This window comes from Mus musculus, chromosome 5 (assembly GCF_000001635.26).
Source record: "Mus musculus strain C57BL/6J chromosome 5, GRCm38.p6 C57BL/6J".
NCBI lineage: Eukaryota > Metazoa > Chordata > Mammalia > Rodentia > Muridae > Mus > Mus musculus.
Genome location: NC_000071.6, coordinates 27,656,783 through 27,674,502, shown reverse-complemented (window position 1 = coordinate 27,674,502; position 17,720 = coordinate 27,656,783). Strand labels below are relative to the sequence as shown.

Below are 17,720 nucleotides of genomic sequence, written 5' to 3'. Positions count from 1 at the left end.
ACATCCAGACAAATGTAACTTAAGGGAGAAGGGGCTTATTTTTGGCTCAAAGTGGGAAGTCGACAGTGGCAGGAGTTTGAGGGAGCTGGTGTCATATCATATCCAGTCAGGAAGAGAGAACAATGCATGTACTCAGCTCCCTCTCTCCACAGTCCAGGATCTCAGTCAGGGAATGGTGGCACATGTAGTGGATAGGTCTTCCCATATTAATTAATGTAACCAAGACTGTCCCTCAGACATTCTCACAGGCTGATCTTTATCTAGAAAACTCATCACAGGCTTTCCCAGAGGCCCATATTATAGGTGATTCTAGATTTTGTCAGGTTGATAATGCTACAGTTAGCACAACCACAAAATAAGATGAACTTGGCATTGTCTTGGGTGCCTGTCAATGATCAAGTCTGTACAGCAAATAGTTCAGTGAAATTTACTTGATTCTAAATTTTGAACTCAAAAGGGACAGCTTTTGAACAATATTCAGAATCTATTTTAGGATCTCTGGATGCATTCAGTTTTTCATGACTAACACAAGCACTGGAGCTGGAACTAGAGGCAGTGATGCTTGGAGGAGAAACCTGTGTGGGTCCTGAGATGTCCCTATGGTACTCTATAGAGGCAGCTGTTCCTGTGTGAGTCCTGAGATGGCCCTATGGTACTCCATAGAGGCAGCTGTTCCTGTGTGGGTCCTGAGATGGCTCTATGGTACCCCATAGAGGCAGCTGTTCCTGTGTGGGTCCTGAGATGGCCCTATGGTACCCCATAGAGGCAGCTGTTCCTGTATGGGTCCTGAGATGGCCCTATGGTACTCCATAGAGGCAGCTGTTCCTGTGTGGGTCCTGAGATGGCCCTATGGTACTCCATAGAGGCAGCTGTTTCTGTGTGAGTCCTGAGATGGCCCTATGGTACTCCATAGAGGCAGCTGTTCCTGTGTGGGTACTGAGATGGCCCTATGGTACTCCATAGAGGCAGCTGTTCCTGTGTGGGTCCTGAGATGGCCCTATGGTATTCCATTGAGTCAGCTGTTGAAGAACCCATCACAGGTTCCTGCATGGTAAGGATTCTGAGTTATCCAAAGAAGTCCAGAAAGGACCCTCCAAGATGTTGCTGTCACTGGTATCTGCTTCTGGCTTCTGGTGAGCCCTAATACAGGAGCCTGGCAGATCAGCAGTCACCAAGGGCACATCACTTTTATGGAACAGTACAGCCTGGCCTCCATTTTGTTTGTTTTTATGAAATAGGGCTGTTCCCTCCAAGCAGTGCCCACAAGCTTGGTTGTCTTTGAGATCAGTGAAATGCATTTATTAGGCTGGCCTCAAACCCTTCACACTTGTCAAGTTGCCCTTGGGTTCCTGATCCTTCTGCCTCAACCTCTCAAGTGCTACAGCACTGTGCCCAGCTCCATGGTTCTTCTAGACATGGTCAGAGGTCTTTTTTTTTTCTCTCAGTGCTGGGCAGTGCTCCAGTGATCTGTAGCTCACTCTCTGCCCTGTCTTCCCCCAGTCTCTATAAGCACTTTACATCCCTCCAGTCTTTAAGCCTCAGTTCTTGTCTTCTTAGATTTTTCAACTTTGAGTTGTATGTGCCTCTGGAAATCCACAAGCTGCCTGATCCATGGTCTTCTTTGGTGCTCCTCAATCTTCCCAAATGGAGATGATTTTAGGGAGTGAGGGGAAGTCTTATAGCAGATGTTGCCCAGTGTGTTGGAATCTGGGATCCCACACTAGGGATGCTGAGGCAGGAGGATGGTTAGTTTGAGACTGGCCTGGGCGTTAGAGCAGGCTTTTATTGATATACATTTAATGACCTCTGAGATTTCCCTAGGAAACTGGCAAGCAACCACCATGTCTAGCCACTCTATTAAATGGTTCTTTTAAACTTCAAATAGTGACTTTGAAAAAGGCCCCGGCAGTCAGTTACTTCTTTCCCAGCACTCGTTTTCTGGTCAGCAAGGTGACACCTTCTGGGATCCGGGGAAGGCTGTAGTCATCCTTCCTGGTAGAGGCACACTTCACCTCATGCTTATGAGGCCTTGCACCCCACTTCTCATAAGCACTGGTGGTCCTTGGCATGCTAATATCCTGACAAGTGTTTTTATTCATTCATATTGGCATTTGCAGATGCTCAGAGCTGTGGTAGTTCCTTTCTGCTTTGGGCTCACTGTCCACTCCAACAGCTCCACATCCAGGGCTCCTGATGGGAGCACTGTGGGAGGTGGAATCTTGGAGAGCAGGGTGGTTCATTTGTATAGTTCCTAAGCCATGATCAGCTCTAGCTCCCTGGCCTTGGACATCTCTACCCTGCCTGGTGTTTCAGAATTCAATTTCTGAAAGTTAACTACTCCGTACCTCATAGTCATAAATACCTGGCATTGGCTTTTGCACTCTGTGTTACCAACTCAGATTCACCTTCAAATTTAATTGCTTGTGACTTTTGGTTCCCTCCCTAGTGATTTAGTAATGTGAATCTTTCATTTCTTTATTCTCTCTCTAAAGACCCAGAAAAGAGAAATACTGTTCTGGGAAGCCATTGGATAGAAATGCATCGTGGGAAGCACTGTAGTCATTTCAATCAAGAGCAAAGTGTCTGGCAACAAGAAAGCCCTTCCTACCACAGCAAGCATTCCAGAAACAAGAGAAATGGATACAGTTTAAAGGGTGCTACCAGACAGAATGGCATCATTTTAAATGGACATTTGAGTGACACATATAGGACACACACTCTAGCCTTGCAGAAGGTCACCAAATGCCATGCATCACAGTGGTCCAGCAATAAGGAAATGCCAGCAGGATTCTGGGCAGGTACTTTACCACAGGAAACATCTGCTTCATGTTCACTGAGTAGTACAATGGTCTTACTGCGTGTGTTGGGATCCCCCGCCCTATTCTTAGTACACACAGCCTCAAAGGGTATTGCTCCAAATGTTTCAGAGAGTGAACAGATGTTCTCACAAACATACCAGCAATGCTCCTAGGAGCCTCAAGCCTGGTTTTAAACACACTCAAAATTAAAAAAGGGCCAAGGTTAATGCCTCTGAAACTCAGTGTAAGAGCCATCCAGAGAATGACGTGGCTTACATAACCAAGTTATTAATGTTTATGGAATGATTTCTTAACAGTGATTTATTTTGTGTGCATATGTGTGTGTGCGTACATGCATGTCACAGTGTGTGTATATAGGTACATGCATGTCAGTGTGTGTGTGAGCACATGCATATCACAAATGTGTGTGTGGGGGTACATGCATGTCACAGTGTATGTGTGAGCTCATGCATGTTACAGTATGTGTGTGTACATGCATGTCACTGTGTGTGTGCATAGATGTCAGTGTGTGTGTGTGTGTGTGTGTGTGTGTGATGTACAGGCATGTTACATTGTGTATGTGTGTGTACATATGTATGCCACAGTTTGCATGTGTGGAAACTGGAGGAAGTCAGGTTTTCTCCTCCCACCAACCATATGTATTCCAGGGATTGAACTCAGTTATCAGGTTTGATGGCAAGTGCCTCTGTCCACTGAGCCACCTTACCATCCCAACCATTTGTTTTTAACCCTGCTTCTGGGAACTGAAATCCTTCTGCATGCTTGAGGGTGATACACCTTTATCAATGAAGATGCAGGCTGCTTACTCTCCCCAGGTCCAAGGCTACTTAAGAGTCATTAGCAAACATTTGGGTACTCCTGCTCACACTGCTGCCTTAGGACAGTGCAGGAGCCTGCCTGCTGTGAAAAAAATGCCCGATAAAACCAATGTATAAAGAGGAAAGGTTGGTTTTAGGTCATGGATCCAGAGACTTCAGTTTCTGGCTGCTCAGCTCCCTTACCTCATAGCCTACAGAGAGACTGAGCATCCAGGTAGAAACATGTCAGACCACAGTTTATCACTGCATAGCAGTACATGGAGTGAAAAGGAGACAGGAAGGTACCAGAGCTCCAGGGTCCCCTTCAAGGGCATGTCCCCAATGATAGAACATCTTCCTTTAGTCTATCTTACCTCAGCCCTATAAGGTGGTAAGCAACCCTTCAGTATGAGACCTTTGGCCCCTTTCCAGTATCCTAAGTGAAACACCCTGAGCCACTCTTGAGGACGCTAGCAATGTTTGCTGCCTGATCCAAAAGCCACCTGACAGACAAAGGCATCTATAGTCAGAAACCCCAGCAGACCCCTTTCCTGAGGGGATGTCTAGACTTGTCAGTCCTTCAGTCTTCAAGCATGCTCTTTCATGGCATGCTGCTTTCTTACTTCAGGGGAGCACAGTGCTTTAGGGGTTTAGGTCTGTAAACATAGCCTGTCTAGCTTCACTCTACAGTAGGAGAGGGCTAGGGTACAGTTGCCCCACTGCCATCCTAGATGACCTGGAATGGGAAACTTACTTTTTAAGGAGGTATCCATTTGTTCTTAGAGGATGACCCCTCCAATGTGACAGACACATGCCATGTGGCTACTGTTGCCTCCCTCATTACAGTGCATGGCAGACATCACAAATCAATCTCTCATGCCATCACTAACTAATCCCCCATGACACGTGTTTTTACTGAGCCTGGACTTGGCCTAAAATCCCACTCACTTTCAGCCCCATGGTCAGCAACTTTCCTCAGAGTGGAGCTAATATCCTCAGCCTCATTTTATTATTTTTGCTTACTCATTATCATTATTAGAATGTGTGCTGTGCTCCTATGAAGAGGTATGTTGCATAATTGGAAGCCAGAGGTTGAACCTGGCTGTCTTCCTCCATAACTTTTTACCTTATTTGTGAGACAAGGTCCCTCACTGACCTTGGAGATCACTGATTGGCTAACCTGACTGGGCAGTGAACTCCAGGGAATTGCCTGTCTCCATCCCTCAGTACTGGGATGTAGACGCACTGCTATACTTGGGGATCCATATCTAGGTCCTGATGCTTCCTCACCAGACACTTAACCCACTGTACAGAGCACGCCGCCCACTCCCGCAAGATCCCTGTTCACTACCTTCCATCTCTGCCTGTTCACTATTGTGTTCTGATTACACAATAGTGTAGTTGCTCAGTTGCTGTCATGGAGGTTAACCACCTCAACCCAGCCTCAACTTTCACACACTGAGTTATAAGTGGCTGTCAAGCCCTTCACTGGTCATGAGCTGTGGATCATGATGACAATTATGATAACTGATAGATTAGATGCATGGTAAGCATAGCACATACTTTGTTCTGATTGGTCCTCACAGCAGCATCATAGGTTGATCACCCTGACGCCCCTAGTTTTCATAATGAGAACATGACATATTTGGGGGGAGGGTAGCCAACATGCCCATAGTCGCAGAGAGAGTTGGTAGAGCCCAGATTCTAAGTAGGTCAGTCCAACCTTGTCTCTCTGGAACCTGATGACACTCAGGTGTGGTTATAGGGACCCTTGAAGATTGCTTAGGAATAGAAGGAATAGCGATCAGAAGGATTCACTTTAAGTGTACTAAGAACATTTTGTTTGAATTCATCTTAAGGGGGGGGCGGAGAACTTGTCTTAAATGAAGTCCCTGGATCTATTATAGCGCTCTTAAGCACTGGGCACTGTGAGTAGTGTGGGGTGGTGGTCCCAGAGCCCAGTGGGCTCATGAACACAGACTGTTCTTTCCCACCTAGAACAGAGTGAGAGCAATAGTTCCATCCTCAATTTCAAGAAAAATGTTTATAGACTTTTTAAAGCAGCCATTGTCTGAGTGTGAGTCCCATTTCCTGAGGCTATTTAGACCTTCCTAAAATGAGGATCAGTGAAATGCTTCTGAGAAACAGGAAGGGAGATAAATCATGCTCTTGGGATTTAGTTTGGCAGAAACAGTTTGAATTTGCAAACAGTGGCTGGGACTGGAGTCACATCCACTGGTTCTCTGACCACTCTGGGGCTATGAGGCCTGAAGTTTCCTTGGGAGGAGAAAGCCCTTATCACACTTAACTTGAGCACCAGGTTAGTTTTAGGACCTGGAAGAATTCCTAGACAAAGTCTACACTAGAATGGCTCTTCTTTTTCAAATATGTTAACATTCTAACCCCAAACAGTGGTGTGGCAGAGCCCCTGAGCAGTCTCTGCCCATTTTTGTGATCCGGGGAAAATACCGAGCACAGCTTTCTGTTACCTCTTCCTTGTATTAGAAAACCATATACATCTTGGCTAATTATTATTATTAAAATTATGTATATGTATATGTATATGTATATGTATATGTATATGTATATGTATATGTATATGTATATGTATATGTATACTCTATGTGTCTGGGTTGCCCCACTGCACTGGATCCACTGAGATGAAGTTTCAGTGGCTGTGAGCTGCCTCAGTGTGGGTGTTGAGAAGTGAACTCGGATCCTCTGGAAGAGCAGTATGCATTGCTAACCTCTGAGCCATCTCTCCAGCCCTGACAACATGCATCTCAGAAGGGAACTGTGATTCACTTGTGTCTCCTCTCAAAGATAAGCTGAAGTCCTAAACTCTAGCACCTATGAGTGTGGCTTTATGTGGGAGGAAAGTCTTTGCAAATTCACTCAAGAAGAGGAGATCACCCCCTTTTGATTGGCAAAGGTAAGGGTACAGACTGAAATGGCACATCTTTAAGTGAAGTGTTGCCAGGGCCAATGGGGGAAACCTGTCCCTCAGCCTTCAGAGGATCTAATCTGCTGACACTTCAATGTTAGTTTTCTAGCCTGGACTTGCTCAGGACTACAAGGTGATATCACACACTGTAGTGCTACAGTGATCCACACTTGATCCTTAGTTATCAAAAACGATGAGAAGTTGAGTTCCCATTTGTAGGCACCAGTTTGAGAAGCACAGGTGTTGGGGTCTGGAATATAGGAAGCTTCAGGGTTTAATGTGTTTTAGAAAGCTTGTACCAGGTGGCACCTCCATCTTGGAAGAATGTTGGGGGCTGAGCTTTTCAGGGCTTTAGGTGACATCAGTCAAGAGAGCATATGTTCACAAGCTATGGAAGAACCAACAGGCTATGTAACACACCACCATTCAAAATCACCACCTCTCTCTATGACTGCCAGGACTTCCATTTTAGCCAGAGATGGGCCTGCTCTAGATCTCAGTAGCCCCCTTTAGCACATGTAATCTCTCCTGAGGAGATCACAGTAGGTCTAGGTCTTTCAGACTTCTTTTTGTAGAACCATATTTATTGTTTACCTTCTTATGGATTCAATCTTCCCAACAGATAAGAATAAGATGCAAAGACATTTTCTGGATTCACCCTGAGGCTGGGTCTACTATAGAGTGTTCTGGTTGGTGTGATAAGAAACACTTCTACATGGGCAGTGAGATAGCTCAGCAGATACAAATGCTTGTCATTAGCCCGACTACTCAAGTTCTATTCCTAGAGTTCACATGGTGGGAGGGAAGAATCATCCCTTAAAAGTTGTCCTCTGACCTCTACCAATGCACCACAGCACATATATACACATAGACACACACACACATGCACACAATGTGTGCCCACACACACACACACACACACACACACGCACACACGCACACACATGCACACACACACACATGCACACACACACACGCACACACACACACACACATGCACACATACACACATATGTAAGAAACAGTTGACTGCTTGGGATCACTGAGCTGGGTTCTAGGAACTTGTATTTCTGTGATTCTCTGTATGATCTTAAGCCTCAGTGTTGGAAATTTGATCTTGGAATTGTTTTGTCATTCTTATAAACAGCTCAGGTACAGTTATGTGATAGATACCTCAAGTAGCTGACAGCTTACTAGTCTTTTATGGACAATGAGAGGTGAGATGTGGCTCAATGCAGAGAAAACTCCCTGATGAGCTTTGCAAGAAGATGTAAATGCAGTCCTGATTCTCATGAGTAGTGTTCCTGGTTTTGTGGTCTGCCGTGTTCCCACCACTCCCATTTTGTCCTGCGTGTGCTCCTGTCTGCAGACCTCAGCATCCACCTGAGACAGGTGTGGAGTGACAGCCACTCACCTTCACACTTGAGCAGGAAGAAGTCCATGTTATGGCTGAAAGAAGCGCTGACATAGGTGCAGTTCTCCACCAAGTCACATGACAGACACTGCCTGTTGAAGTCATCTACCGTGTTGGCACTGGAAGAGCAAAGAGCCAATGAGAACAAGGACAGAGACTGAGTGAACTTGGAGGTCAAGTCCTGAATTCCCCAGCAAGGTACCTCTCCTCTGAGGTTGCCTGGTCACCCCTGGTACTAATCCATTAAGCTTTACTCCCATCAACACCCCATTGGGGTTATTTAACTCTATTTCTCAGCATTCCTAACCCACAGTTCTTCCATCGGAGACTTCTCAGTTCTCCTGATCCTTGCTATTGGTGAAACTGCAGGCAAGGTGATACCAGGGTATGGAGACTACAGTCTTGGGTGCCATTACCCAGTGTGGTCATGGGTGCCATTGCCCAGTGTGGTCATGGGTGCCATTGCCCAGTGTGGTCATGGGTGCCATTGCCCAGTGTGGTCATGGCTGCCAATGACCAGTGTGGTCATGGCTGCCAATGACCAGTGTGGTCATGGCTGCCATTGCCAGTTCTCCTGACAGCAGGATGGTGCTGATGTTGCTCCTTGTTTGGGGATGAGGAGGACAGTGAGAGAAACCAATTGAAGATGCCACCTGGAACCACCATGGCCAGGTCTAATCTAGGCCAGGAAGCTCCTGTCTTCACATGGCACTGAGACGTTTCCTCTCTAAGCACATCTTCCAATGTGGAACCTCTCTTCATGAGGATGAAGATGTTATGGGAGAGAGAAGCCAAGCTTCTGATGCTACTGGTCACAGGAGAGGAGCAAAAGGCTCCCTTCTTGCCTTTTGTAAAGTAGGTAGCCTGACTTTCATGACTCTAGTAGACCCATATCAGTGAAGAGTCTAGAGAGAAGCAGGTCTGTGCTCACAGAGCCTTGCTCATTCATAGCAGTTTTATACCCAGTGTGGGGTACACTGGGGGAGACTTCTGTGTGCTGGGGGCTTCTCTAGCTTCTCTGGTCCACACTGGCCTCTTCTAGTGGCCATTGAAGATTCAGAGAGCAGCCAGATGCAGCTGTTCTACCTAAGAAGTGTCCAGAAACAGCCATTGTTTTTCTCTGCTTCTAAACTGCCAGAATCCAAGTTTACCTCAGAACAAAGCCCCCTCCTATGAGATTAGCAACAGGCAGATAACTGCTGAGAAGGTGATCTTAGATCTGCTCCCTCTTTGGATTCCTGGCGTGCCCACCCGTTTTCTACATTATGTGAACTTGGGTCATCACAGACAAGCATGGAACACGGCAGGAGATGGAAAAGCCAGCCTCCTTTCCTCCTCTCCACTCAGCCATTGGTTGATTCCCAAACCAGACCCAGCTGTCCTCAGAATACACAGATAAAGGTAATCTGCCAAGATAATGCTTGAATGTAGAGCCAGACAGGCAGACTCCCTCAAGAGGAGAAGTGTCTGTGTGTCTGTGTGCATGAGTTTGTGTGTGTGTGTGTGTGTGTGTGTGTGTGTGTGTGTGTGTGTGTGTGTGTGTGTGTGTGAGAGAGAGAGAGAGAGAGAGAGAGAGAGAGAGAGAGAGAGAGAGAACCAATTTGACCAAAGCAGAAACAGGACTTGAGGCCTTGGGTCCAGTGGCTTCTGTACTTTTTTCTCTCCCCAGACTTTCTAGTTACCCAGCTATCCTTGCTGCCTCCTATGGGCTGCTCAGAGCTGTGGTTTGTGAAGTCACGAGGCCCTGCTGGCAGTGGGAGCCAGTTACCTGTAGAGATGTCGTCTCCGTGGCAGGTCTTCTGTGCTCAGGAAATAGCTGTGGAGATGGAAAAGGTATACTGGGTCAGCTTACCTCAGTACATTTACAGCCACAAGCCCTACCCTAGCATCTTCATAGTACCTGTCGGAGACTGTGGCCTGTTTAATGAGCAATGCTCACGTTAGGTCTGGGCACACTCATGATCATAGCAGGGGAAGGCAGAGGGACACATTGGTCACACCATCAGCTTTAGGTATCTCCCACACTGACTCACCCCCGCCCCTGCTCTGGGTCCTGATTTAGCAGTGAGGGCAACAGGAGGGGTACACTTAAATGCAAACATGGGGTTTTCCCTGTAGACTAGTATGTAACCCCATAAAACCTGATCTGGGGAATGCATGTGTGCTGGTTCATCCTAAGCCCGATTGTGAGCAGGGAGGCTGAGCAGCATCAGGTACAGGACTGGGCCTGTACTCCTCTGATAAGGACTGAACAGTCTGGGAGAGCAGCTTAACTTCTCTGCATCTTGGTATTTATTTTAATTTTATGTGCGTGTGTGTGTGTGTGTGTGTGTGTGCGCACACACATAGTTGTGTATTTGTGTGTACAGGGGCACTTGCCTATAGAGGCCAGAGGCTCACTCTGGGTATCATTCCAAGGTCATTCCATATATTTGGTCTTCGTTTGAGACAAGGTCAATCTCTGGGACTTGGCTCATTGACTGGGTGAGGCGTGTTGACCAGTGAGCTCCAGAGCCCTACTTGTCCAGCACTGGAATTATAAGCCTATGCTGCCGTGTCTGCTTTTTTATATGGGTCTTGGGGCTTGAACTCAGATCCTCACACTTGCACAGTGAGTACTTTAATGATAGAATCATTCCCCAGCATGTTTTAGTTGGTCTTTTCAGTGGGCAAGCATACCTATCCTAACATATAACCATAGTATTAGTGAGACCATGATGGGGATGCCCTCAGCCTGTGCCCATGTCTACAGAGACTTGATAAACAGCTGCTTTAGAGCACCTCTGTGAACCTATGTCACCTCACTGGTATGTCAAAGCTTTCCTTTGTCACTGTGCCTTGTAGCTTTGGGAGTTGGCTGAGTCAGGAGCTCACAATGGTAAGTGCCATGTCCTTGGAGGGCAAAGGAGGACCCTGAGCTGTGTGTTTTCCCTTTTCCAGCACATTTGACTAGAAATAACAAGGGGACCTGGTGGCAGTCAGAGATAGCTCCCTGGCTCTCACTCACATCTTATTCCGCTTCTCATCATAGGACAGGATCTTGGTCACATCCCAGTCTCCAGAGGTGATAGACTGGATGTTGTCATTGCTGCTGTTGGGCTGAAATACAGACAAGATATCAGGAGGGAGACGACTTTGGTGCCTCATCTGTAGCCTGTCAGAAATGAGGCAATATCCTCCCCCTTTTTGCTTCTCTTTTATATGTCCTGGCTTAAATCTAGCATCCTCTGCAATGGCCTCTGAGTGTTGCCAGTAGGAATGTCAGATGGTCCCTTATCCTACCTGCTGCAGATATACACCCAAGGCCCATGCACGTGTGAATTTAATGTTTGTATTAGGGCCCAGGATGGAGGAAAGAGAGTGTGTGGTGAAAAGGATGATGTCATCCAAGTCAGGAGGAGTTGGGAGGAACTCAGTGCAGTTCTTCTGATAGCTTCTGCCATTCTTGCTGAGGTCCAGGTGCTACAAGAACTGACCATGATTCCTGCTGAGCTAGCACACTTCTCAGGTTTCTCCCAGAGCCATGCACTATAGTCACCAGAGCCTGTTGTCATAGCACCAGATGCAAGGCAGCATCTAAATTTTCAGCTAGGATGCTGAGGCATAGATGTGGGTAGCTCTTCTGAATGGCATTTGCCCTGGAGAGCCAGTGCAGAGAGATGGAGTCTAACACAGGCAACGGAGGTCAACATGAAGGGCTGCAGACCCAGAGCAAGCTGCCTACATCATCCTATGTCATTTAGCAGCCTATGTCATCCTGGGCTTGGAAACAGAGCCCAGGACAAGAGTGGGTGCCTGGGTCAGGATGGAAACCACTTGCTGATAGATGTTAAGGGCTTCTCAGCAATTTCCGATCCTCTGCAGGAATTTAGAGACTGGGGCTGAATGAAAGCATAGTTTGTTTGTTTGTTTGTTTTGTTTATAAATCTTGCTTGGAATGACCCCAGTGAGAATATGAACAGATCAAACCAGGTTTTGGATGTCCTGAAAGCCACGTGATTAAGTGGCTGGAAAACAGCAATGCCTGCCTAAGCTGGGAGCAGCCATCGTTCTCCCCCTCCCAGGGCATTTCAGGGCCCTTCTCTCCTCCATCCCAGATATTTCTTAAGGGGATGGCCCTGTGGCTTTTATTCTGGATCCAACCAGATACACATATGCTTCCAAACAGGCTCCTTCCTAATTACATTTTATATGCTTGCCCCCATTCTTGATAACTCCAGCCTGCTTTAAAATCAAACCTGTATACAGAGGATGGCACTGGGGACACAGAGGGCCAAGCACACGCTCATCCTTATCCTTCTCAAAGCGCAGCATCCAGGCATCCCTTCCTGGGGTCACTAGGCTCCCAGGGAGGCATCACTCGCCAGCTCCCCTGCTTCCCTGCTCAGCAGCACGCATCGTAGGCTGCCTGACCAGAGCAGGTTTGAGTATCATTGAATGGCAGTTATGGTATCATTAGGGCCACATATGCTTCTCACTCAGGGTAGAAGCAGTGCTGGGGTTAGTGGGAGACTCATGAAGGACTTAGAGTAGCCTTGAGGGAAAGAAGAGTGTCAGGAAGGGCAGACAGGCACTCAGTGGTCATCTTCACTGCTACCCATCAGTGAGTCTCCTTGCCCCTCTATTGTTGCTAGAAATGTCATATTCCATGTCCATGTTCTTGAGCATCAGTAGAGAATTTACACTCCAGCTGCTGCCCTCCTCTGTATATGAACACGTGGCATGCTACCTCACCCTTGGAACCCAGGGCATCTTAGGGTCCTGGGAAGGATGAGTGTTCTTAGCACAAAGCCAGCACCAATAGAACAGCAGCATAGAAGGCAGGAGGACTTACCTGGGATGATGATACGGTGATATGGTAGAATTTACCCCGGCCTCCCTGTGGGATCGCTCTGACAAAGAAAAACTTCCTGCCATCTTTGGAGAACACAGGCTCTTCATTCTGTGGACAAAGATGACAGGCCTGTCACCAAAAAGCAGCATGGGAGGAGGAGAAGTGAGTGGGGGAGGGAGCATGCTCAGGCATGTGTAATTTCTAATGATAGACGGAGCTAACGGGCAAGTGGGACTAGACAGTCAGACTTTTGGTGTTCTAAAAGCAGAGAAAGAAAGGGGCACCTAATTCCAGAGACCAGGGCTGGGGAATGGCTCAGTTGGTCGAGTACTTGCTGTTCAGATGCCCAGAACCATGTAAAAGCAGAAAGCGCCAGCAAGGGTCTGTGACCTGAATGCTGGGGTGGAGGGGCAGAGACAGGTGAGTCCCTCAAGTACTTAATGTACTTGGTGAGCCCCAGGCTCAGTGAGGGTGTCTCGGTCAAAAAATAACGTGGAGAGCAGCTGAGGAAGACACCTGGCATCAATGTCTGGCCTCCACGTGCACACACACATGTTTGTGTACTCGTATGCACGCCTGTACACACCTACACAAACATGTATATACCCTATACAGATACACATCCCACTCACACCCTGTTAATGTATATCCTAGAGAAAGGCAGACAACACTGTTGTCTAAAGTATGGGAAGATGAGTGAAGAAGTGAGCTTGTGCACACTCCAAGCACACCTTATGGGTGGGGACTAAGTCAAGGACACATACTGGACTGAAACCCCCCAGCACACAAAGCTGCTACACTGAGTTTTGTCATAACATGGGAAGACTTGGCACAGACCCAAATTTTCCCTCCTCTAGTCCTGCCTTCTTTTCCTTAAAAAAAATAGATTTCACACTGAACCACCCATTGAGGAGGTACATTGAAAGAAATAATAATAATAAAAAACCCACCTGGACCAATTGTATCTATTTTAAAACTCAGACAGCAAAGAGCCTACCTAGGCCTGTCTTTCACCAGAGACATCTTGAAGAGGCAGGCGCTAGGTGGTACATCGGTCTGAGCAAGTCATTTCTTCCTGATAACAACTCTGGAGTCAGGGCTGCCAGCTGGATGTATCCTGTTACCGCACTCTATTCCTGGCACCCCAAGAGCTGAGCAGGCAGGTCCTTGCAGCCCTTAGCCTACCCTAGTGGAGGTGACCACTCTGATGGGCAGAGGAATTGTGGTACAGTAGCATCTCTATGAACCTAAAGTCTGGAAGTTTCCATCAGTATACACCAATGACTGCCTACTCCACTTACTGGCTAAGGTGTGTAATATTGTGATTCAAGAAGCTCCCAGAGATGCAAACAAGCAGTAAATAGAGCACAGCTGGCCCAGGAAAACCTCATTTCCCCACAGTAAAGGAACACACGCAAAAATGATGTGCTCAGAGAAATGAACTAATGTGATTAAAATGACATTTAATCTTCATGAATATTTGCAATAAAATGAAACCTTTAATCTGCAAATATTGATTTTTCTATTTAGAGTTGGGAGTGTGGTATTTAACAGAAGAGGAGTGGAAAGAGCAGCTGTTAATTTGGCTTTTTAGATGGACTTTTGTTTGCCAACCGTGGGATGGATGAGGCAAGAGTCCCCTAGTTTTCTGGGGGAAATGTTTGCACTTTGGACAGAGATTAAAAGTACTATGATTAATTCTGGACAGAAGTAGTGTGCTCACAGTGAGAGGCCTCAGCTTCTGAGACCATTTTTCCACCGCTCCCTGGAGCCTTCCAGAATGGGTGGAGCAGGGCAGTGTTTGGAAAGTTGCTCATGTGGTAAAAGTGCGCTTGTGCATGTGTGTGCACGTGTATGTGCGTGTGTGCGTGTGTGTGTGTGTGTGTGTGTGTGCATGTGTGTGTGTGTGTGTGTGTCTGTGTGTGTGTGTGTGTGTGTGCATTGGATACCAGAGATCAATCTTGGCAGCTCTCCCTCAGGACACTGTCGGTTCTGTTTTCTGTTTCCTGTTTCCTCTCCTGTGCCTGTGGTATGCTGATTTGGTGAGGCTGAACGGCCAGTGAGCCCCAAGGATCTTCCCAGTGCTGGGATTCCAAGCATATCCCACCATGCCTTGTGTTCATTTGTGTGGTTTCTGGGGGCTGAACTCAGCTTGCAAGCTCCTTACTGGATGAGCTCTCTCTCCAGTCTAGTCAATAAACCTTTAGTGATAAAGTTTCCTGGGCACCAGGATTTGAATACAGGTTCTGCCTCTTGTTTGAGATTGAGGGATTCTGACTGCTAGCTCTCTCCACAGCAGACCTTCAAGGAATGCAGTCTCTGTATGGCTTCTGCCAGTTTCTTCTATAGCTTCTATCCTCTGACCTTCTAGCTCCAAGTCTGAAATCACAAAACCAAATATCTAGCTAAAGATGTAAGACAGCTGGGAACACACCCACAAGGCTGACTTCAACACCCAAGGGTGCAGAGCCTGGAGGCCCTCATGGGTTTATACCAGTGACAACTTGCCAGTCTGGCAGCAGTGATGGCCATGCATGTGGGTAGATGAGATTTACTATTTCTCTAGCATATCCTCAGAGAAGAGAGTTCCTGGTAAGAGTATACACATATGTGCCTTCTTGTTGGCTTTTGGGGTTCTCTGTAGGGCCCGTAGTGAGGCTTCGGGAAGGAGAAGGAAAGAAGAAAAGATATGCTATTGGACATTACTTGGACATGCTATGTCAACTTGGATGGCTATGGCTACTTGAGGCTGCCAGCACAGTGCCAACCATCCTGCTGGCAATGGGGAGACTGGTCAGATGGAGCAGACAGCATCTCCCTGGGTCTGCAGGGTCTTCTGGGCTTTGTGCAGCAAGCTGCTGCAACACTCAGGAGGTGGATGGGCAGTAGGGTGTGGCCTCAGTGTTATCTCCCTGGGTCATGCCTGTGACCTCTGATAAGAAATGTCTGATACCCTGAAGGAGCAGCCAGAGGCTTCCTGACAGCTGGTGGCAGTGGCAGCCCAGCCTTACATAGGGCTCCTGTGTTGCCCTGCAGCACCACATCACCATGAAGGATACAGATCTTTTTTGAAAGTGGTGTTCATGAATCCCTTTAGGGAAAAAGGATGCAATGGGAAGCTGTTTGAGATTGGGCTTCTCTTGAGCTTGAGTTTGACCCCCTTCTAGAGCATGGTACGTAGGTAGGTAGTCAGCTTCACCATAGCTTGCCATGGCAGCCCTGACGCTCTCAGAGAGTTTTACAGTGTGTTGATGGTTAGATTCACTGAAGCTTCTCACAGCAGCTCAGGATGGAACACACCTGTCCTGTGTGAATGGCTGGGCAGCCTGACAGAGCCACAAGCACCCCAGAGAGGAGTGTTTTCACAGGGAGCGTAATAAAACACTTCCTGAAGTGGGAACTGAGGGCATTCACCAGACCATGCAGCCACTCTTTCTAGTTCTGGTTTCTTGCAAATTTAAAGCGACCGTGTCTTCAAAATCAAGCACTTGTTTTGTTAGCTAGAAATTTACATTTTAAAATGGTAAAAGCAATTAGTGCTAGTATTCCTCTCCATGCTGCTGGGAAAGGGCCTGGCTTCCTGAGTGCTGTTTGCGAGTTCAGCGTTCATACCCTGTTCCTGAGCTGCTGTTGTTTTCCTCTCACATTGTAAGCTGTTCAGTCAGAAAACAGGAAAATGCAGCTGGTGTTCGCTACGGCCACTCTGCCATGATGAAGAGAAGGCAAACAGTGGAGGACGGCTAGAGGTTCTCTCCCCAGGACCTCCAGGACTAGGCTGTGTGTCCATCCAGGGGCCAGAGTGAGACCAGACAGGAAGTAGCTGCTTCCGCAGGAGAAGTCCCTTGGGTTTGGGCACAAGGACACTGAAGTGTACACTGCCCCAAACTCATTATTAGCTGGCTTTCTTTGGAGCCTGCACTTCCCTTCAAACCTGGCCTGAATATCCCTGTGCTTGTTCCATGTCCCCTGCCCCTGATTTTCCTGGCTTCCCTTTTGTCAGAGGCTGAGCCACCAAAACACAGCTTCTGAGCCTAATTCACTCCTATGCCTTGGGATTTATGAGCCATCTCATCTCCCTGTCTAGATGGGAACATCGCCAAGAGCTATATTCTGGTTGGTTCATTTCAAATCAAAACAAAACAAACTACTGAGGTGAAATTTACAAGCACAACATTTTAACAAAATGGAGCAATCCTAGCATTTCGTGCACTCATGACGTCATACACTTGCCCCTCCCCCAACCAATCTGTTTCTTCGGATGTGCCTAGGCTGGATATTTTAAAGGAACAGACACACTCCACAGGGCCTTTTGTGTCTGCTCCCTTCAGTCCTCAGTGGTGTAGCACCCACAGCTGCCAAGGGTGGGGCTCCTTCAATGGGCACTTGTGGTATACCCACGAAATGGAGTATTACTCACCATGATAAAAGTATCAATGTCCTGGTGCATGCCACATACAACATATGCTGAAGGAGTAGCTGATCATGTTTTATAGCTGAACATTTTAAGCCAACAACAATTTATATGTATCAAATAGAAAGAGTATTTTGCAATGTGTAGGCATTCAGGAATGACCAAATGGGGCAATGAATACATACACCATAATTTTTTCATGTCAAATACAGCTTAGACTCGACTTATAAATTTTATTTTCTTTAACTTTATGTATATGTGTGTGAGTCTGCATGAGTTTATGTGTACCATGGGCATATGGGAGCCCTTGGAGGCCAGACTAGGGCATCCCCTGGAACTGGAGTTACAGATGGTTGGTAAGCTGGCATGTGGGTGCTAGGAATAGAACCTAGGTCCTCTGTAGAATCAGCCAGTGCTCTTAACTACTAAGCCTTCTCTCTAGCCCTGGGTAATTGTAAAGAACACAGTAAATTAATGGACCATGCTGTGCAATAGAATCTC

At 47.0% G+C, this 17,720-nt stretch overlaps 1 protein-coding gene across 4 annotated transcripts in view; it reads right to left on the bottom strand.

Annotated features, from left to right (window-relative positions):
* Dpp6 (dipeptidylpeptidase 6) overlaps window positions 1-17,720 on the bottom strand; it is a 910,144-nt gene that overhangs the window by 52,998 nt on the left and 839,426 nt on the right. For all 4 annotated transcript variants that reach the window (NM_010075.2, NM_001198886.1, NM_207282.3 and 1 more), the window contains exons 13-16: window positions 12,809-12,916; window positions 10,982-11,073; window positions 9,743-9,790; window positions 7,975-8,093 (exon numbers count right to left, since the gene is read on the bottom strand). In NM_010075.2, the coding sequence (NP_034205.1) occupies window positions 7,975-8,093; window positions 9,743-9,790; window positions 10,982-11,073; window positions 12,809-12,916 (367 nt within the window). The remainder of the gene's footprint in view (window positions 1-7,974; window positions 8,094-9,742; window positions 9,791-10,981; window positions 11,074-12,808; window positions 12,917-17,720) is intronic.